At 43.7% G+C, this 22905-nt stretch overlaps 1 protein-coding gene across 1 annotated transcript in view; it reads left to right on the forward strand.

Annotated features, from left to right (window-relative positions):
* The window catches only part of PLCL1 (phospholipase C like 1 (inactive)), a 179568-nt gene that overhangs the window by 148956 nt on the left and 7707 nt on the right, over positions 1-22905 (forward strand). The window contains exons 4-5 of the mRNA XM_058809274.1: positions 5142-5217; positions 8319-8428. Coding sequence (XP_058665257.1) covers positions 5142-5217; positions 8319-8428 — 186 coding nt within the window. The remainder of the gene's footprint in view (positions 1-5141; positions 5218-8318; positions 8429-22905) is intronic.

The following is a 22905-nucleotide window of genomic DNA, read 5'->3' on the forward strand; positions in this document are numbered from 1 at the left end:
TCTCTCACTCGCTACTCTCAAAGTTTCTTGCTCTGATTGCCCGTGTCGTCACTTCTAAAACAGAACCAGAAAAGAGTCAAATCAGAACTTCCCTTAGAGAAGGAAGTTCCAACTGGGTACTTCAGTTGTGCTGTTTTAGCATAAGCATATTGAAAACTGACCTCTCTCTTTTCCTCCACTGCTCCTGCTGTTTTGTAGAGGACTGGTCTTCATGCATAGATCACATCCTGCAACAATGATTCCATATTTTCCCAGAAATATTTCTAACTGAAGACATGAAGTTGGAATTTAAGGTGAATTTTATGCAGTTTCTTCTCTTGTTTGTGTCAATAAGATATTTTAGATGTTTCCAGCTCAGGTAACCATCCTTGATAGCTCTTTCTCATGCTGGGCTGCTGCAGGAAAAGACTCAGATACAGAAATCTGGCTTGAGCTGTACTGGGACAGAGACAAGGTGAGGGACAGAATGGTGGCCAGCAGCATTCTTTCCCATGTCCTGGCACTCCATGCCCATCTTTCCTTTCTTGCAAAACTTGCTGACACACAGTTGATGGCTTGGTTGTTTCTTGTCCCAGATGTGTGCAAGAAATACTCAGTACTAAAGGGAATTCTCTTCAAATTTTCATGAGCTCAGTTTTCTCTTCAGCTGTTTTTTGAATTGATTGTGTTTTTGTAACCTCTTTTATTTTTGATTGATGGTGGGTATGGTTTGTTTTTGAGGGTTTTTTGTGGTTTTTTTTTTTTTTTTTGTAACCAGGCAAAACTCTTCATTGTCAATGAAAGGCATAGAAAATTGAGACAATGGCCATGAGGAGACACCTAAGAGAAAGCTTCCTTTTAGTCTGATGTTCAGTCAATTTCTGTTTTAAACGTTGGAATATTTATGAGAGGTTTCCTTGAACTGTCCATTTTTTCTCCTTTATCTTTCCAGCAGGAGGAGTATTTTAATTTGCCACCAGGAGTTTCTCCCCTCTCTTTTTGTCTTCCTTTGGGGAGACCGCTGTGTTAATTTCCTCTCCCCTTTTCAATTTATAGAATGATTCACAATGAAAAGAAGAAATTGGTCTTTAGCACAAGAGTTCGTTAAAGTAAAAAGAACATTCTTTTGTTCAGTTGGTACTGATCCTGTGATTAAACTGCCCTTAGCACAGGCAATAAATAACCCTGTTAATTTTATGTGAATAATATGATGCCCTCAGTATTAAGATATTTTAAATTTCACTTAAAATTTATTTAGTTTAACAGAAGTGACAAAGTAAAGCATTGTTCTTTGTGTGAAGCACTGGGATTTAAAATTTTATATTCCATGCTATTCTTAGACAGTAAAGTGAGACAGGTCAGTTATGTTTTCAACTCTTGGTCTGTTTCACTTCCTGAGTCTCATATACGGGATAAGGAGAGAACCTCCTGGGTTTGTGCCAGCTCCTGCTTCCTATGCTTTTTTTGAGAATCCACCATGATTGTTACAGAGAGCTTCAGGTGGATTGAGATGAGTCAAGTTTATACTTCTCTACACTAGAATCAGGTTTTATGTGCTTTCATTCTTGTTTTTGTCCAATTTCCCTCTCAACCCTCCAGTTATGTTAAACACATCAATCAGTAAAGTTTATCACTACCTTTTTGACATGGAAAATGCAAGTTATCCCAAGAAATCCTGCCAGCTTCAGCAGCTGATAAAAATTTCCTCCCTCTGAGTGGACCCAGATATCAATATCCATCCTCTAAAGTCTGCTTTTCAGTCAATGTCACTTGGATGGTAATCCCTTGAAGCTCAGCATCCAGGAGTTAACACACTCTGGTGGGACACAGGAGTCCTGAGGGAGTGGGACATCTCTTGCTCTGTGGGAGTCACTCATGGAAGCGAGCTGCCATTTGGGAGCTGGCATTAAACAGCATCCTGATGGGCTCCAGCCAGATGGCTGGGACTGCACAGCTGCCTGGAGGGCTGCTCAGGGCACATCTGAGCAGAGCAAAGATGCATGGAAATTCATGCTGCAAACATCAGAAAGCTCACTCTTCTCTTTTGAGATTGCTTGGTGGGTTTAGATATATTCCTGGCAAAAGTGGGCTTGAAAACCTCAGGCTATCCTGTGATTTATGGGGTTACCTTCCCAGCAGAAAATCTCAGGGTCCATGTTGTGTTTTTAGGGCTTCTGGTTCTTGTTCCTTCTAGAAGAAGTAGATGACATCCTTGAGCAGGGTTTCAGATGTGATGGCAGCTGAAAAAGCAGGGAATGATTCAAACTGGGAAATCATGGACTCATTTCAAAACTAGTGACAAAAAAGAAAAAGTGCATCTAGATGCCATGAACCTATGCTATGAATTTATTCTTGGATAGCAGTTACTTGCCTGTTACACTCTTGTCTGTTTGAATCAGTCTGTTCTTCCAGGTGAACACCCAGGCTGTGTCCTTGCCCTGTCCTGTTGTTGCCATTTTTTACAGCAGCATTTGGAAGCAGGATCTCGTGCCCCCTGAAAATGCCCATGCAGCTCTTGCTGGGGGCAGAGTCTGGTCTGTCATGTAGGGATAAAGGATCCTGCACACTGTGTTATCAGAGCTGGTAAAGGTGCCATAGGCCAGCCAAAATCTTACCTCAAAATGCCTTGGGTCCCATTATTTCTACCTAGTGCATTATTTCCTAGAAGAACGTGTGAGGGAGGATGCCAGGTGATGAACTGAGGTTGCCCTTTAACCCTAGTTACTGAGCTGAGGAACTCTGAAACCACTTCAGGATTTTTCATGGGACAAAAGCTGCTTATTTTTGTCAAGATTACTGCAGATAGGAAGATGGGAACAGGTTAAATTCTGCTACATGATCTGGTTTTAATTGTTTGTTCTTGCCAAGCTGAAAGTAGTGAGACTTTGATGTCAGCATCAAAGGAGTGGAGCATTGCTCTACCTACTCTGCAGTAAGGGAAAATTGACATCCTAGTGCTACTTTGCTCTTAAAAAATGAATATAATACCTTCATATCTGAGAATCCTTAAACAGGCAAACCAGAAACTCCTGGGAGTAGGCTCAGTAGATGAATGATTCTCAAGCCTGCTCTTTTTGTGCATGGTGAGATACTTTCTTGTGGCTCTAATTATATCTATGTATGTGTGTGTGTATGCATGTGTGTATATAAGAACCTCACAAGTGACATTCTGCTTGAGGGATGTGAGCACAGGAGGGTCTGACACATGGGATGTCCTGTACCAGCTTGGCTGCAGCTGACCTCCCGGGGCAAGCCTTGCTGCTGGGTAGGGATGCAGGCACAGCCCCCGTGGGGACTCGAGCCCGGGGTGATGGCTACATGGGGTGCAGGCTCCATGGGGATGCTGGGATCTCCTGGCTGGACTGGACAGTGCAGGCACTGCCTGCAAGAGGTGCACATTTGGCCTCTGGCTGCCTCTCCAGTGACCTGCAGGGTTTTTGGGACTCGTACTGTGTTCACTGCTCAGCCTTTGGGATTTGTAGTTGTCAGCTGAATGGCTCCTTCAGCACAAAAGGATAATGTGCTGTGGTACGGAAAAGCCAGAGGGTGGGTAAGAATTGTCATTTCTTTCCAGATGACAAGGGAAAATATCAAAGAGCAAAAAATTCAATGTGATGCATGAACAAGTAAGTAATAAGAATGACAGGCAAAGGACACTATTGAAAGTAATTTAAATCTCAGGCATATCCACTGGGCATGTTCTGTTAAAAAGCAATTTTGCACTCTCTAGGTATGTCAGGCTTTTTTCACTCTGCCTGTGAAGCTGATAATGGATTTTGTTTTCCATGTGTTGTTTTTTATATCAAAGGAAAGGCACAGGTATTTTTGTCAAATGCAGCCTTAGTACATTTAATTAGAAGTAAAGATGAGATGAGAAGCAAAACTTGGATCTAAATTCCTCCAGAATTTGGAACTTTGAGTGTGACAAGTGGAAGCGTCTCTCATTCCTTGTGTCTAATTAAAACAGTAAGATGTGCTAATTTGCAAGTGTTAATTTATTACTGTTATGCTGTCTTCCACTAAAACCATCAAAACCTACTACTTGGGTTTTCATATTTAGTGTATTTGAAAGCAGGGAGGCTTTTAGCAGTTGCTGCATTTTTGCAAAGCTTTCGGGTGGTGATTTTTCTAATTTCAGGGTGTAACTTTAGGCAGTTGCTTTTGAGTTTGCTTCCTTTCTAACTGGCGCTGCTCTCGTGCTGTTTGGGTTTGATTGAGGTTTGTGATGGATATCCCAGGACAGTGAGGTTATTCTCAGGCACAGTTTGTTAAACAGCATGTTCTTGCCTTCCGTAACAGATGTATGTACCACCTTTTGCAATTTCACAAAACAGAACCATGGAACAATATTCTTGTCTGCCTGGGCTTCTGAGAGGTTTTGGAGGCTTGTTACCATCAAAGGAGAATAGTATTTGCAGGTAGGGAAGGTCAGGAAACTTGTCAGGTAATGGACTCTTCCTTTGTTTGCTGTTAATGGGCTATTTTAGGAAGATGTCTAAGTAGGGAGGTGTCTTGAAACTTGTGAGTAAGCTTGTTGAAACTGCTGCTTCTGGTTTGTTTGGCTTTAGGTGGATTTTTTTGTTTTGTTTTGGTTTTTTGTGTTGTCTTTTCTGTTAAATTTGAACAGAAATATTGAGGATAGGATAGAATTTGAATCTCAGTTTCTCAGAGGACAAACTCAAGACCTACTATAGGTGTCTGAACTGTTGCATAGAATAAAATCCAGCCCAGGCTTAGATACCTCTGGAAATCAGCTCTATTCAACACTTGGTAACATTTTTAATAACCACCTGTGTTGAGGACTATACTTACTTCCTCTTTTCAGAAAACACCAGCTAGAAAGGGCTTAGTTGAACACAGAATGAAGTTTGTCTGCTAAATCTGTTTTCTTCTGGAATCACGTGTGTTTCCTTCATATTGTTTGCAGTGGTGTCTCACGGATGTAGAACAGCTGTCCATGAACTTTTGGAGCAAAACATTTTCAGAGCATCTGATACTTAGCTTGATACAGATCTGGGAGGCCTCCATAGGAAAGAAGGATCCAATATTTATCATATTGCTCTCAGAGCAAACCTCCTCTTCAGTTTCAACCTTTGTACTTTCTGTGTAGATGCTGCAGGAAACCCTAGTAATGCTGATTTTTTTTTTTTTTTTTTTGACAGATGATTCAAGAGAGCAGGGTTCTTATTGAGACGGCAGACACCACTCATGACAAGATTGTTCAGTGCCAGAAAGCAGGTAATCCATTTATAGGGAGCAGTTTTGGGTGGATGATGGGAAATAATGTGCCATAATTTACTTACAGTTTGTGACTAATGCAGCGTTTTTCACCTGGATGTAAGTGAGCATTTTGATCTTTCTCTGGCATGCTCTATCCTCCTGAAGGCTCATCTTCCAATAGCAATGCAGGTGTTGGATCAGACAAAAATACTCAGCTTTCACCTTAGAAGCTATTTCTCCATCTGCTCTACAGCTCTGAACTGTCTGTCAGCATTTAAATTAGTCAAATGAACCAAAAAGGCACTAAAAAGAGGGGGGTGAGAAGGCATGGTGCCTTTGCTGAGTGCATTCTCTAGCTCAGTTTTCCCTTTGAAAACAGAGCAGGCAAGAGGTTTCTGTACCCACAGGACTATAACAGTTATAAATACTATTGTTTCTGATAGGCATTTCTGAATTTCGCAAGTGATGCAGGCTACAGCCTTTTCCTTCTATTAAATGTAAATAATGAATGAAACTGTTGTCTTGTAGTTAACACTTTAATTCATCTTTTTAATTAGGAGAAACTGGAAGCTGTTTCAACAGTAGCATTTAACTGATTTCATGTGGTGCAAGAGCTGGATGGAGCCCAGTCTCTGCTCTTTAGCCATGCTGGCATTGTGGTAGCAAAGGGACAAGAGGCAAGTGGCCATGTCTGGCTGGAGGTTGTGGGCCTCATCACTGGGACATGCCTTAGGTTCTGTGGATCTGCATAAGCAGCATAAAATTCCTCTGCCCAAGCCTTCATCGTGTGCAGGGGGTTAAGGAGAGGGACAGTAACAAGGAAATGCAGCACCAGGAGCATCTCTAGAAGGTAAAATTTAAGAGTAATACTTAGCACTAAACTATGCAGACTCTCAGCAATATCTTTCTGCTGAGCTTGATCTGTGCAGAAAGAAGAACCCATGGCATTTGCCTGGGCACTGGACTCTTTGTGAGCAGGAGATATGCATGGAAAATACCATGCAGTACCATGCCACCACACTGATTTCCAGAGTTTCATGCAGTTCCCCTCTCCTTCCTTCCCCCTGGAAAAAAAATAATATTTCAAGTGTGTTCAGTTTGCTGCTGCATCTTGTATTTTCATTTTTGTTTCCTCTTTTAGCCTTAAAATTTCTGATTGAGAAGGCAACTGGAGAGATAAGGTGCTTCTCTGAAGCCATGGGATTTAGAGAGGAAGGGACTAAGAAGAGGTATCCCTCCCCGTGCTCATTTGCCAATTAGTTTGTTGCAAATGTTACCTAGGCAAATTTTTATCTAACACTTTAAATGTGGTGAGATGAAGCACTCCAAATTAAGAGGTGTCAGAGGTATAATTGCCTGTGACATTGTCCTTTACCTCACCCCAGTGCTGATTCCTTTGAACATGTGTTCCACCAGACCTCTGCTTCATAGCCTGTTTTGGTCTGGGTTCTGTGTGCCTCAGGGTCCTGCTGGCTCTCCCAGACTGGGGCTTGTGTGACTGGTTTTTATTGTTGTTTTTTTTTAAATGTGCAGGCTCAGCCCAATGCACAGGGGTCAGCAGCAGCCTGGAGGACTAACTCTGCTAGAAGCTTTAGCTGGTGCTGCTGCCTGCAGCCTCACAATGTTTGTGGCTCCCTCTTTCTGGGGCAGTGCTGTATCCAAGTTACAGATGGAGAAGTGAGGTCCAGATGGAAGAATAACTAAAAGGATGCTGCATGAAGGCAGGGCTGTCCACTTACAGCTAAGATCCATTAGCCACCTTATGTTTTCCCAGGACAAAGCAAGTAATTTGAAGCTTTTCTTTTACTAATTGAATGATTTGTAAGTCAGTTGGTGTCAAGCACACCTGCAAGGAAATTTTGCTTGGGGTGAAGTTATTTAGACAGTTTTCCAAAGGATGTACTGGAGGAACTCTGTTAGTCTTGACAAGCAAAGTCTGTGAGTTGGTGAAGGTTTGGAATATAAACAACAGAGAAATCTTGCATTGTCTAAGGGTGAACAGCCTCAGTGTTACTGAGCTCCTGGAGTTGGTGCATAGGAAGGAAAACCAATGTTAGTCTTCCAGGAGTGCTTTGGGCAAGCTGTGCTGAGTGCAAGCCTGCCTTGGACTCTCCTTCAGCCACCTGCCAAGCTGCCTCTGCATCTGCACTGTACAGATGTTCTCTCCATTGGCATTTCTATGATGGCATTTCAAGGAAGCTCAAATTCATGAGTGACATTTATCCTGAAGTGTTAAGGGAGGGAGAGCTATGAAACAACTGGAGATGGAGCTTGGCTGTTCAGCCAGGATAGGCTTCAGATACTTTGGAGTTATTTAGTACCAGTTTGGCCTTTGTAAGGTACAAATTAAGGGAACACAAGCAGCTCTTTTCCATTTTGTCTCTCAATCCGCACCGGATTCAGAGGATTGGTTGCATACACTGTGCAGATCCTGTAAAATTGGTGGGCTGGGCTAATTGGATACCTTAAGATTTTTAATTTACTCCCAGATTTCCCAAATTTTTGTATCCAGCAACAGATCTGCAGATGTTTGCCACAGAAACTAGCAATGAAAGGCAACAGGGCTGTGGTTGAAGTCTCAGTTCTCCATGCTGGAGGAGTCAGAATCCTGTGATTAGAGTTTATGTGCTTCTGATGCAGTTTATCATTGTGGAGTACAAGGGCTTTTCTGTATCACTGATTAAGATTAATGAGGAGATGTGCATTGAAGCCTGCATTTGCTGTGCTGAGCAGGTATCTTCCACATGTGCCAGACAGCATTCAAGGTGCAAAGTCATCAACTCAAGGAGAGTGACAAGCCTTTTGTCACAGTATTGGCAGCAGTGCAGGCTGCAGGCAGAACTGCTGGAGGAGTGTCTGTGCAGGGCCCAGTGCCTGTGTGGAACCCTAGCATTGGCAAGGAGAGCCACAAACCAAGTGGAAGCACAGCCCCAAAACTTTACATAGCACCTTTATTCTGGAACATGTTCTCCCAGGATGGAGTAATAAAAAGAAAAGGAAGGGGGGAAGCACAGAAGGAGGTTGTAGGATGTCCCAGCTGCAAGACTGAAAATGCTCACTCAACATTTTCATGGGAAAACCAATTGTGCGTTAAGTGATGTGGCAATCTGTGTTTTTAGGAATGGAGTTCCATGAAGAGCTTCATAACCTTGGGACGAAAGAAGGTTTGAAAGGAAGAAAACTAAGCAAAGCCATTGAGAGTTTTGCGTGGAATATCACAGTGCTGAAGGTAAGCACAGAAAGTACCTCCTGTCTCATATTAACTTTATAAGTAAACCTTTGTTCTTTTAGCTCCTCTGTTTGTACATCTTACTAATTCTGAAGACACATTGTTCTTTTTTTAATGGGATGTATCAATTACCCCCACTTACTGATATTTATCAAATATATCTATTGCACCTCTGATTTGGAAGCTGTGAAGGGAATTTCCCTAAGCCTTGAACAGAAGAGGAAAGATGGCTTATGGTTTGTATGACCAGGAACATGGGTTTGTTTGTCTATTCTGCCCCATGCACCCTGAAAGTGACCTGTTTGAGGTCACTGTGTGTCAAATACCTCTTTTGTAAAATGAGAACTGGAGCATCTCTTTGGGAAGGACAGGGGGTAGGAGGGGCTGTCAAGAAAAAACCATGAGGAATATTGTAGATCCTGGAGAAGGAAAAAGGAATTGGGAAGAGAGAGGCTGAAGGGCAGAAGTATGTGGGAGAGGCCATTAGTGGTAAAGAAGGGTTAGAGAAGACCTGGAGCACCTGTGGTTCCTGCATACCTTGATTCACCATGAGAGAGTGGAAAAGTGAGGAATGGAGTCAGTGCCAGCTCAGTTAATGAGACCTCTCATGAAGAGAAAAGTCAACCAGTTCAAAGTTACAGACTTGAATGGATAACCTATTCCACACAGAGCAATTGAGGTTAGTAGCTAGATTTGTCACCTGCTTTGCCCCCAAAGCACACTAGGCAGTTCTGAACATTAATCTGAATACCTTTTGCTGTGTTAGATAAAATAAATGTCAAAACATTTAGAGTCACTCCAAATGTTTTGATTTTTTAAATGTTTGTCAAGTATGAAGTTTGCATCTCTGAGGGTGACCTATGATTATTGAATGTACAAGTAGGGTATCAAAGAAACAGTTTCCATGGAAAATAATTGCTGCCTGGCACACATTGTCAACTTCCTTAAAAGAGCTTTTTAAAAAATCTAGTTAAGGTCAAGGAATAATTTACTTGTTTCATTTGTAATCCACAACTTCTTTTGTACCTTTCTCACACAATAAAATATTAACAGAGTTTGTGACAACCATCCATGAAATGCACATGAAGTATCTTTTGATTCTGACTAAAGTCCAATTCAGGGATGACATTAGAAAACTGGGAATGAAGTTGTGTCTTAGGTGTGTGACATGAAACCATCAGTAATTGTTCTGTCATATTTTTTCTTTTTTTCCCTTAAAAATGCTGTCTTTCAGTGACCCTGCCCATAACAAACCTGCATCTCCTCTTCAGCACTGAGTCCTCTCAGTGCTGGTGAGAGCCACTCAGGAGGATTTGGTGGGAAGGGACCGACAGCCCTGCCCCACGCAAGCCATAGGTGTCCTCCCTGTGTCCAGTGGCAGGGTGGAATTACAAATACATTTCACTAGATGTTGTTATGGGGTTGTAAGAAAAGGAAAAAATACCCCATAACATCTCACAAATGCATCAGCTGCTTTAGGTGAGGGGAGTGAATGGCTGGTGAGAGAAAGCCTCTCTGTGTGCTCAGGGCTGTTGGAGGCAATTACATCACGTGGCAGGAGTCGGTTTGTGTGAGGTGCCCGGGGGCAATAGCAGGTGTTATGTTGTTCTTGTGCTGTGAAATGATTAATAGTCTTTTCCTAAGCTAGTGAAGCCAAGGCATATTTAATTAATGTGTTTCTTTATAAAGACTCATTGCAGTAGGTAAGCTTTGAATAAAAGAGGAGATGCAATAAGAAATTGCTACTGGCAAAATCATTAAATAGCTACAGACTGCAAGATTAAAGTGTATTTTATAAAATAAATCCCAACTGTGGTCATTTGTCGTGTTTAAAAATGTCCTGGGGTACTTTTTAGAGGTGAATCAAAATAGTATGCCAGTTTCTTCCTTAGTTTATATAAACTTAATTACATATTAGTAATAGCCACTATAGGGACAAACTGTTTGCTGGAAGGTGAAATTGTTACTAAAAGAATGGATGTTATAACTTGGCAACAGTCTAACCAGTCAGCTCTGACATTATTATTTATAAAATGTCACATCTTCCTCTTTTGGTTCCGTGTTGTGTAGAACACTGTCAGGTTCACAGTCAGTAATGCTGAGAGGCATAACTTAAGTACCCTAGACAGAATAATCATGCTCTCACAGCAATATTGCAGGAATAGTTTAAATTTAGTTTCACTTTTATTTCCATGCAGCACCAGCTCTGTCTGTTTTTCTCTCTGTATTTGAGTGCCAGTAGAATGCAAAGGTAGTGAAAGAAGTTTTGTGTTAACCCTCTCACAGGGACCATGGTGTTAGGAGCCCTTAATTTCACCCTGTGAGGCACGCAAAGCTGCTCAGTTCAGCTGAGGCAATTGTTCTGGTGTGACCCTCCCTTGTCACAGAAGGTCATTATCAATTTTCATAAGGTATTTCATGTTTTTAAAGCAGATGACTCCCACTTTCCCAGAGCAGAGGCTTTTATGTAGTTGTGTGGGCTCGTGTTTGTTTCTGCCCAGATGCTGGTGCTTCTGCCTCCTGCCTGGCAGGGCCACCTCCGCTCTGGTTCCTGGGGCTGCTTCTGCAGTGAGCTCCTCCTGCCTGTGCTGGGAGAGAGGGGAGCACCAGGGCCTGGAAGGCAGAAGCTGAGAAGCCTCCTTGGGGCAGTTGTGACCTTGAGCTGATGAGTCCTGAGAGCAGGGACACAACCCCTGCCCTCAGTGCCGCTGTGGAGCGCTGGGTGGTTTTCAGGTCAGGTACATGTGGGTGATGTCCTGCAGAGCCAGGCTGGGTCTGCTCCTCTCCTTCTCAGCACAGGACAGAGCCAGCTGCCACCTCTCCTGGGGCTCTTCAGCCCACTCTGTTGGCCTCTCCCATGGGATCTTGTACCAAGCATTTTGCAGTAACTGAGGCACTCTTAGCATCTGTCACATGAGCAAACCACTGACTCAATGACTGCTATATGAGGTTTTGACAATGTTTGAGGGGAAAAAAGTTGTAGCCTGCAAAACTACTCTCCTTGCTGAGGAAAAACTGTCGCAGACTGCCAGGAGGTGTTCACTCAAGCAAAGAAGTTGGGATCTGCCTGAGTCCCAAGAGCCTGGCAAGTAAGTCAGACCAAGTTTGAGTATGTTGACTGTGATTCAGATTAACTGTTCTCATGTAGACATGCTTTGACAGCCTGCAGGCAGATTTTTCTTGGCTCTTTGTGCTTTGGTGGGTCAGCACATACAAAGTCTAGAAACAATACCAAGAGGTACTTGTATGTTGATGGTAAATATCCAGATAGTTAATATCCCAACATGCCTGCTTATTTAAAGACAAAACATGGGAAAAAGAAGATAAAAGTGGTGTTTACTGTTTTGGTCTTCTGCTGAAGGACAAAAGACTCAGATTTTTTATTCTAGTCTGCTCTGAAATGTGCATGTGTTTTTAAATCTTTTTTTGCTCCCTATGATAAGATTTTGCCCCTGCTGTCTTAAGTCTGTCTGTTCTGTCTAACTAGGACTCCAACTATCAGTGCATGACACAAGACATCAAGTGGTTACATTTTCAGGGCTTGTTTCAGCTCTCATCCATGAGGGTATCTGTTAATTATCCTGCATTTAAATGAATGCTGATTAGCTGTATCAAGAGAAGTCTGTCAAGTGCAGAAGGCATACAATTATTAAATTGCTAATGCAGTTCTCTCTTTGGGAGAGGCCTCCACAATTTTATGATGTGGTTGTGATCAATGTTAGCTCTAGTGTATGTGATTATATGCAGCAGAACTATGCAGGAATGGCACTTTTGCAGGATGATGCCCTTCAGTTGCTTGGGAGACCTGCAGCATCCCAGACCCCTCACTTGGGTGGCAGAGCCCCAAATTAACACTTTAAGACTACTTGCAGAGATAAAAGGGAGATTTCTGACAGATGCACGTACAGACTGCCTGCCCTCACCTAAACTGAGGCAGATTTATCATCACTATAAGGTATCAGTTTTGAACAAAAACTACTTGTCAGATAGTGATTGATATTCTAAAGCACCTTAAACACAGAGTTTCTGATGATCTTTGGAAGGACTAGGTCCATTCCCAGCCTTAATTTTAAGGATTATTATAGTGCACTATGGAAATGTATTTGAATGGATACTCCATAGTATTATAAAATCTTGAGACATTTATATGGGTCTTTTCATAGCAGTCTTTTTTCCTGCAGTTAGCCATGAACCATGGCTTTTTTCCTTGGCATGCTGCAGAGTGGACAACAGAGCAGCACAGCAGAATCTTGGGAACCTTATATGTAGTTAGCACAATGGTAACAATCTCTTCTGCCACATATTATTTATTGCTGGTAAAGGATTTGCATGACAATTTGTGCTATCTGGATCTCAAGTGAGAGCATGATGGATTCATGAGTCCCCACAAAGCTGCTGTATTCTGTGTACATACATTTTATTCACTCTAAGTGTCAGTTAGGCTTTCCTCTCATCCCAAAAAACTCCTGATACCATATCTCCCTCTTTTTCCCAGCATATCTCTGTGGACATAAGTAATTTGTGAAATGTCAAAAATAGATTAAATATAAGCCATAGTGTCTTAGCAACAAATTCTTGTTATTTGCTGTCATCTTCTGACAGTGATAGTCCAGCAGTAGCAGTAGGCAGGAGTGGTTTGTGTAGCTTGGAGCTGTGTTTTTCCATATCAACTCACCTCATTATACTCATACCCAGATAAATGCATTTTGAGTGTGGTTACCCCAAAGGCTCTTTTTCTAGAGAGACTAAATATCTTTCCTGCTTTCTAGTCCCCACATTGTTTGCATTTGCTTTTTGAGGCAGTTCAAACTTTTGAACTAAGAGCAGTGTTTCAAAGTTTTAAACCTCTTCAGAGACTGTGCCCTGGCTACTTTTGAAGGATCTGCTGCCTTATGCCAAGATGTGCTCAGCTACGGTGGAGAAAATCTGAGCCAGTCATTGTGCGATTGAGTGGCAGATTTTACAAAAATGAAGAAATGCAGGGCTGTGCTAATGATTCACATAGTGACTTCACATAGATCAGCTTGGTCTCTTACACATGAACTGAAGGACAAAAAGGAGAAAATTAATAAAAAAGCTGGCTTTCTGAGAGTGCTGGAGACAAGGTGAAGAGGGCATCAAGGTCAACACCCATTTAGTCCTGTAAATACCAACCTGCTTACTTGGAAGCAGTTAATTTAAAAGAAGAGGGAAAGAAGAGGGAAGAGGTAGATAGGTTTTTCTTTATAGAATCTGAGAAAGAGTCTGGAGGAGCCACATGGGAGCACAGCTTGTTCCCAGACCTTTGTGTACTCTGAATGCAGAGGTGAGTGCAGTGGAGGCTGCCAGCTTCAGGGATGGATTCAGGGCAAAGCCTGTGCTCCTGGCTCTCAGCACAGGCTCCAGGGCTCTTCTGTATGTGGAGGTGTTGCAAGATTTTTCTTGGATAGGGGATTTAGAGTCCTTTGAATGATCTTAAGTTATGAGATAAGGAGGTAAGTGTTGTCCTTCACATGCCAAGCTGTTTTGATCAGTGTATTTTATAAACCAAGGGAACCAAACCATGTGATTATTAGGTAGGATAGGCAGATCTTTCTGCACACCTAGCAGAGTGCTGTTCTCTACTGATTGGGTTGATAAAGACCTCCTCCATAAGTGGTGAATGCACTTTTTGTTTGTTTTGCCCAAGCCCAAAGGCAGGAGCCAGAGCTCTTCAACAGTCTCCGAGGATTTTGTCAGTTGTATCTGGTGATGGAAATTTCTCAAGCTGCTTCAACACTGTGTATTAGGGTAAAAGGACTGTAATCCCAGTCCATCAGGAGTACTAGTTAATCAACTGGAATATCCTGTTATTCTTGGCCCTCAGCCATGCTGCCAGAGCATTGCTCTGGGGAGGATGTAGTGAGAGGTCTCAACAAGTACAGCATGACCTCTCCAGGTACTTGGCTGTTCCCTGGGAGTTTTTGAAGCCCTAATGGTGTTTCTGACAAGGTCTCTGTTTTCTTGGCCAAGGAAAATTCCGAGACATGAGTTGGATTTAGAACAAGCTAAATATTTGTGTGCGTTTGAAATACGCTTGAAGGCCACCCAGACAATCTTAAATCTTCAAGTGCCAACTGCTGGCAATAGCAGGGACTAAGCAGAGCAAAGATTACCAGGGTTCACAGCTGTTGATGATCTCCTTCATGGTCCTGTGAGTTTCTGCAGGGCATGAAGTCCCAGGGTAGCCTGACAAAACGAAGAGACTTTGTCCCCTGTTACTCAGTTATTGCTGGGGTTTTACTGAACAATGTCACACCAGGAGTGTTTCACTGACTGGCAAGGAATGATTGTCCAGACATTCAGATCAGGCAGAGTCTGTGTTTATCTGTCCAGGCTCAGGAACCCACATGGGCCTGCACTCACCTGCCTGCAGTGCTGGGACTTGTGAGGAGCAACACTCACTCCCCAGCCACACACAGAACCAAAGCCAATGAATAGTTTCTGTTCTTCCAGGGAGAACACACAGTTTGCTCTCTTTTCTCCAGCCTTTATCACCTATTTGGGTAAAAAAATAGGACTAGGACTGGAAGGGCCTGTGAGAAGCTGTGTAGTTCCTCCTGCTGATGAATATTTAGCTGCTGTGGATCTAAGCTCTCCTCAGGTATTTGGCATGGAAGGTGCTTGGTATGAGTCTGTACTGTTTTCCACAGTGATACCCAATGCCAGGCAGACCCAGGGAGCCATCTAGCTGCTGGGCAAAGAGCTGATGGCCAGAGTCATCTGAGCAGAAATGGGTGTTTCTGCCAATTTTCTCACTTTGCTCTTCTACCTTCAGCACCAGGGCTCTGTTCCTACAGGTGTTTCACAATGGTGGGTTTAGGGACAAGACCTTCCTGCAGTCAGTGTGCACCCAAGTGTATGACAGACCAAAAATGGAGGGTCACTGAAGTTCATCCAGAAAACAAGTACTGTGACATGCCTTCCTTTGATATAAACTTTTTTTTTTTTTACTATAATACAGAGTTCTGAAACTCAGGTCTAAATATTACTCCTTCAGTTGCATTGGGGTGGGTTTGTATGTGTGCAAACACACATGCATGTATGTATACAGGAGGTGAGACAAGCCATCAAATATATGTGCAAAACAACAGTAACTTTGACACAAAAGGAAGAGATTAGAAAAAATGAAAGGTGGTATGAAAAGCCCTGAGTGATACCTTTCTGAGTTCTTGAGTTTGACTAAAATAAGCCAGAGATGGATCTCAAGCAATCTTGTGATACCTTTTATTTTGAGTGATGTGACAAATTGCCAAAAGCCATGGATCTGATGCCAAGCTGCTGGCTGTGCTTGCAGGGTGAGATGGGTTTTGTTGTGGTGGGAGACAGAGCCAGTAGCATGTGGGGTCACTGTGCCTGGTACCCTTGTGCCAGGGCCACCTCAGCAGCATGGGCTTTGAGCCCAGCCAAGGGTTGGCACACTGAGGTGCTGTGCATAGAAAACCACTTTTAGTGTCACTTGACAAATGGAGGCTTGTCAAGATGTTTGAAAGGCAAAATAGATGCCCAGCTCCCTCTCTTGTGTGGCTGGCAGCTCAGTGAAGCCCTCTCCTTGATTGTCTGTCCTAATTCCATTACCTCTCTGTGCCTCACTGTCATCTCAGTCTTTACTGTTTCTTCTCCTCAGCCTCAAATCCCATTCCCTCTGCATTGCCCCAGTTTAGATGATAATCCAAATCATGCCAGTGTGGGGGGCGAACCACCTGGCACCCCCACCCTTGATTTAGACTGAGCTTTGCATGGCTCTAACGCTGTCCCTCACCAAGATGCAGTTCCTATGAGTTACTCCTCTGTATTTTGTGCTAACTTTGTCCTGGGGTGGCTGTGTGGGACCTGGCACTTCTGTGTTTGTGTCTTTGGGGCAGACCCATCACAGCCTGAGTCCCATCTGTGCTGCTCACGTCACTGTTCTCTACCAGGCTGGCAGGGATTTTGTCACCTGGGTGTGAAGGCCAGCTCCTCCTGAGAGGGTGTTCATTGGGTCCAAAGCCTCTGCAACTGGAAAAGTAATTAATAATGTCCAGGTGGAATACAAAGAGTTTGTTCTCTGAAAGCTGTTTTGGGCAGCAGCAAGATTATCACCTATGAAGAGGTTATTTGAAAAATCATCAGGTAGGGTCACTAGTTTCTTGAAGATGGTCATCTTTTGAGGAGAAGTAGCTACTCCTGCGTGTGTGTGCTTGGGCAGAACTGCAGAACTGAGCTGGAAAGTTGGTGCTATTGAGGGGAGGCAGTGGGAGGAGGAGGGGTGGCGTGAAGGAAAGATGGATGAATGTAGGTGATTCCCCACCAAAGGAGGATTGCTTGGCTATAAAAACTGGGTCTGTTTTTACTGACCACTCTCAGGAAGAGACAGTGCAGGCAGAAACTGCAGGTGGCATAGGAACTTAGGCAACTTCTGCCACCACCCCCTCCCTCCCCTGTAACAGGGATGTTTTTATTTGAGGTATGGATATCAAACACTGCTGTACTTGCAGTGGAGTTAATTACCACAACCTGGAAGACATGGAAATTGGGAATCTAGTTTGTGCTAATCTGGCAATGTGACCTTGTTCAGAGAATTAAAAAGGCTGTAATGAAAGGACGAGTTTCTGCAGAAATTCACACATTTCTTGCTTCTATCTGTCAATGGCTGTACGAACAAAGAACAAGAGAAAAGGACCCACTTCCTGTGTCAGGTGTTGTGGATTGCAGTGTAACCCAAGCAAGGCTGCCAGCCCTGCCCACACAGCTCAGGCAGCAATGCTGCAGGGCTGGGAGCCTTTGCTCTGAGCCCTTGGGTGGCACTGGGTGAGTGCCCAAGGCAGGACCCCAGCGCCTGGCACTCATCAAGGGGCTTGCAGAGACCTTTTCCTTCCTGGGCTGGCAGCAGCCCACACTACCATGCCTGGATGTTTATTCATGCCACTGAAATCGTCAGGGAGTGGAGGGCTCTGCTTCTAAGGCATCCATGGTGGGTCTTCATGAGGGAGCCTCCACCCACAGGTACTTTCTGAATTTGTTGAGTATCAGGGAGAGACTAGGGCACTGATTTTTACCAATTGTAAGAGAGAATTGCTCGTACATTTGCTTTTTTCCAGCATTTGCTTGTTGTTAAATCTGTGCTGTGCCATTCCCTGGGAGCTGTAACTGATACTCACCTAAAATGGTTGTGTTTGAATGGTGTGTGATAAGAGGTTCAACATCTTCTAAAAATTACTCTTGTGGTATATTTAGAGCTCCTTACAGCTCCTGTTAGCTGATCACACACAGTTTCTCAGAGCTTAGAAATTATGACAAGCTGACTGCCCCTTTTGTTGTGTGAATTACATGCCAGCATCTACAAAACCTGCTCCCTGGGGCAGAATGGGTGTCTCATTTAAGCTAGTTCCTTGGGAGAGCTCAGGAGGTGATGAAAGCTGCTGGTTGCTCCGTTGGAACTTCCTCCTCTGCGGTTGCTAAGATGGTATTTGGGTTTTCCCTGGCACAGTCAGTGGCCTCAGTGAAATCCAGGTATATATTTTGTAATGGAGCAGTACCTGGCCCTTGTGCTTGGTTGAAGCTGGGGACTGGCATGTCTCTGTGTGAAAGCCAAGTCCTCACCTTCTCCCTCCTGAGCATTGATAGAAATCCTCTCTCCACATGTCACAATGTGCATGATGCAATTGTTAGCCAGGACCTCTGACTTCTTCTGTACTTGTGTGAGTGTGACATGAGTCAGAGGAGCCAAACTCTGAATCCAGCAGGGAGTGATTTGCTGGCATGACCTTCCCTGTTTCATTGCGCTAGTTACTGCCTCCTGACATTGAACAGTGTTCATCCCCACCACTACATATTCTGAGGGTTGTGGTTAAAGTAAAATGCTCTTTCACTCAATGGTGGTACTGATTCATTTTTGTTGTCTGGAGCCACTGGCAGTAGAAGGCTGTGGAATAAAGACTTCTGTGTTTACATGTGTGATTATTGGAAATATGGGTCTGCAGGGATGGCTGGAACAGTGAAAAGCCACAAACTGCATTAAGTGGAAGTTGTGGGTGTTCAGTGAGAACCAGGCATTTACTCTGCAGTTATTCTCCCCTCGATCATGGTAGACCCCATAAGCCCTAAATGCGGCAGGCATTTCAAAAACCTTGCACAGGAGCTAGGGAAATGAGAGGCCCAAGCACTTGTGGGTGGAAGTGAGTTTTTACTGTAGGAACAACGGATTGGGAAACTGCAATCTTGTACTTTTGAGAGCTGCAGTCTTCTTTTACATGGGTCAGATGAATTCAAGTGTCAGGTGGTGAAACCCGCGGGAGATAAAGGACACTTTCTTATGGGTCATTTCCCCAGGTACAGGTGGGATCCATTTGAGGAGAAAAGCAGAGACAAAACCAGTGATTCATGTGCTGAGGCAGCTGCTATTTATTTTTAGATCACAAAAAGAAAAAGATGGCATTTCTGATGTCAGAAAGGCGATTATATGAGAGCAGTCAGACTTAGAGGAGTAAGTTAAAAATGCATATTTAGTAGCTCTTTTCTCCAGTACCCTCTGTGCTACAGATAAGATATAGGTCTGGTATTGGCAGGAAGAGCCTGACTGATAGGCTGTGATTGCTCTGAATAGTAATAATAGAGGTGATAATTGCAGCTAAGTTCTCACTCTGTTCCCTGGCTTCCCACTCCATTGGCTGGTGACCTAGGGATGCTGATGTATGTAGCAGTGGGGAGGAGCTGAGCCACATGAAGGCACAGAACAGCAAAAAAAGAGCTTTTTTTTTACCTTTTCAGACATTGGTAGTGGTGGTAATTGAACAACCTGAGCAGCCTAATTTAGCAGTCTGGGATAAACGGGCTGGGACTGGAGGCTGCCAGCAGCAGCAGGACAGTTTCCTTTGGAGGGTAGCTCAGTGGTCTGATGCTGGATAGTCTAAACTCAGATTCTCCAACCCTCCCCAGTAACTGTGGAGCTGTTATAACAGCCATCTGTAGTAATGGCTTAAACACTGAGTTCAGTTTGGTTGAAAAGCCTCATATTTTCTGTGGCATGGTATTGTAATGGATTGTAAATTATGCTTGTTCAGTTTCCCTCATTGACATATTGGGGCAGTGAATTTGTAAATGAATACTACCCCTATCTTGCACCACTAATTTTTGTGCTTGGCTCACTCAATTTCCTGTGTTCCAATTCCCATACTTCTAAAAAACAGAAACAGATTTCTCACTTCCACCCAGGCCTGTTTCTGACCCCTGCTGATTTTCTCCTCCCCTCTCAGTTGCTTCCTTTCAGTAGCTCTCTGCCTGCTGGGTCAGTCAGTGTTCTGCTTACAAAAATAACCCTATCTGCTCCTGTTTGTGCTTGATGTCACATCTGCACTGGGAAGGCAGGGCTGGAGTTCTCCCAGGGGAAACAAGCCCTGTAAGGCCCACAGGAGCCTCTTTAACCATGGCAGGCACAACATGAACAGAGACTTGCTCAGCTCTGCTTTTACTGAGCTCACTGTCCAGTCTCACCAGCAAACCTTTGACTACAGGGCGCCAGAATGACAGGGCTGACCCTTGGACAGGGATGAAGCAAGTCAGAGCATTTGCTCAGGGATTCTATAAAAACCTGTTCCCTCCTAGTACTTAGACAGTGGTTTGTGCTGTTTTTTTCTTTTTGCACTTAAACCTTCATGTAATTTGGAGGCTTTTGTCTCAGCTTAAAGCTTTCTGCATCAGCATAAAGTTGTTTGTGGCCTGTGCTGCTTGTGAACTGATTAGAAGCTGGCTGCCCACAGCTTCAGGCATGAAGGGGAGGAGGGGGGTGCCTTGTCTCATCTGGGGGAGTAGGAATAGGGAGCTTGGATGGCTTCTGCAGATTCCCATGGCCCAGTCAGCTGGTGGTGTTGGCCAGCAGCCATGGCACCAGCAGCATTTGCAAACCACATGGTTGCTAAGGCACTGGTGCTTGTGGCAGGCAGAAAGGAGCAGAGCCTTGGGAGCTGCATGTGGCAGCAGTGCTGAAGGTGCTCTCTCCACAAACAATCTGCTCTGACTGGCACAATTTGATTTCATCTTGATTAGATTATTTCAGTTAGCATTAAGCACAGCTGCAGGTATTTTTAAAGCTGGTTATCTCCAGCAATTGAAAGGAGAGCAGTGACTGTTTGTGTGACGTTGCTGCAACACTCCCTCCCTCCTAAAACAAACCCAAACCAGCACCAGGTGCATGTTGTCTTCAGTCAAAACAGAATCAGCTCAGAGTTAGCCACTAAACCCTTTCCAGGCTCTGATGAACTTAAGGGACATTTTGCTGGCTACCTTGTGATGAAGGACATGATTTTGGTGTTAACTGTGTGCTTGTAGCCTGTGCATCTGAGAGCACAGAGGGCGCCAGGGAACAAAGGGTGCCAGCCAAATGTTTTGCTTGGGGATTGCCTTTTTGCCTTTCACAGGTCTTTCATTAGCTGTAAAACATCTCTTTTCCTGCAGCTGGTCTATTTACTCAGAAAAATCAAATCCAAAAAAATTGTGCACTTTCTGCCTCATCTTTATTCCCCTTGTTTTGTTTTTCTGGGACTCTCTGGTCCTTACAGGAGTTACCAGTTAGTGCTGATACTGGTACCTGTGAGCAATTGGGTTTTGTGATGAAAGGGGAACTAAAAAATAAATGCCTGGATGTACAGCTTCAATTTTCATTTCATGGCTGTGTATCAAAATAAACAGTACCCAAATTTCTTCAGAGATGTGGGGTTTTCTTAGTATTAGTTGTGCACTTCTGGGCTTCCAGCCAAGCCTATGATTTTAAACCTATCACCAGAAAAAAAGGCAGGTTCCTAGCATGGAGGGGTTGACAGCAAGAGTCTGTACATTTGTGGCTGTTCTTGCAAACTGTCTGCCTGACATAGTGCCTGAGAGACACAGGCAGCTGAACTGCTCAGCACATGGCTAACATCAAATTAATGGCATTATTTCTGAAAGCAAATTCCTGCTGCAGCACAGTTACAGTCAACGTTCACATTCATTGCTTTTGACAGCCTGATACAACATAATTTAATTTAAATGCCCATGTGAGACAGAAGCATAGGCATTTATTTAAAAAACAAAAATAAAAAACCACTTTTTTATATACATAAAATGTCTGCTCAAAGGAATAAATTAGCAGTCACACAGTGCAATTGATTTGCAAGAGCCCCTGGATTTCAGTGAAGAGCTCTTTTTTAAGATCAGTAGGGAAGACTGTAGCATGAGTGCTTTTGCCACTTAGGTGTTCAAACAAATGCTTGGTGTTAATTCCTTGTCAGGCTTTGATCAAGGGTTTGGGGAGGCACTCAGCTGAGTTTGAGAGCAAGCTGGCCATATATGTCCTTCGCTTTTGTCTTGTTAGGCAAATCCTGTGAGAGAATTACAAATATAGACCCTCTTTCCTAAGTTGCCATGGCTGCACAAAGCAGTGATATCCTCATGCTGGCAAGGCCAGCAGCCAGAATCAGAAGGTTTTCTAAGTATTTGCTTCTTTGGTAGTTGCCTGATTGTTCTCATTGAGGTTCTCCTTGTTTGTTCAGCTCCACATCCCAGGCTGCTCTCGGGGCTGTGTTTGGCTGTGCCACATAATTTGGGAACATACAAGTGGTGGACTGGCACTTCTGTAATAACTGGGGAGCCTTGCCCAGTGTGGTGGAGTGTCACCAGCCTCCTAGAAAACTAATCAGGCTCATGCAGAACAGCTCTGGAAATCCCTCTAGGTCATCCTCCCCAATGCAGACCTTTGGGGTGAGAGCCAAATGGCAAATTAAATCAGAGTAAAAGTTTTGGGTTTTGCATGGGATGGCCTAATACTGAGCAACTGTCAGATTGGTCTGGTTTGGGAGTTTAAATAAAAGTAACTAAAATCAGATGGAACTGGTTTTCAGGTAGCCTGAATATTGTTTTTAACACACCCCATTTACATGGTTAGCATCAGGCCCCATCCCTGGGTCAGACTGCCCACCTGCAGTCACATATCCCCTGGGTGTGTGCAGCCCATGCTGTGTAATGGCATCCGAGCCACACGTGAGGTGAACGTTTGGTCTGTGTTACAAACTAGGGCCATTCTAATTTCTGCTTCCTTTGCTGATTATCTATTTATTTATTTATTTATTCATTTATTAATTCTATTTATTTTCATGTATTTATTAATTGTTATTAACTTCCTCTGTGTCCCTTTGCTGTGGTAGCTGAACACCTAGAGAGATCTTGTCTCAAAGGGGACCAGGCTGATCCGCTGGATCCTGCTGGGTCTTAGGGCAAGCCATTGCTGAATGGTGCCATAATCCAAGATTCCTGCCCATTTTCCCTTGAACTACTAAAAGACCTTTCTGCTTTTATATGGGACCAAATTGTTTCAGAGTTGCCTTGTGAATTTTCCCAGCCACCTGGAGTAATGCTGGTGTTGTCCTCTCTCCCTTACAGCTGGCTGCACTGAAAAAGAGACTGTGCCTTGTAAATGGTACTGGCAGAGATGGCTGCTCCTTAGCTCT

Source organism: Ammospiza caudacuta, chromosome 8 (genome assembly GCF_027887145.1).
Source record: "Ammospiza caudacuta isolate bAmmCau1 chromosome 8, bAmmCau1.pri, whole genome shotgun sequence".
In the NCBI taxonomy this organism is placed as follows: domain Eukaryota; kingdom Metazoa; phylum Chordata; class Aves; order Passeriformes; family Passerellidae; genus Ammospiza; species Ammospiza caudacuta.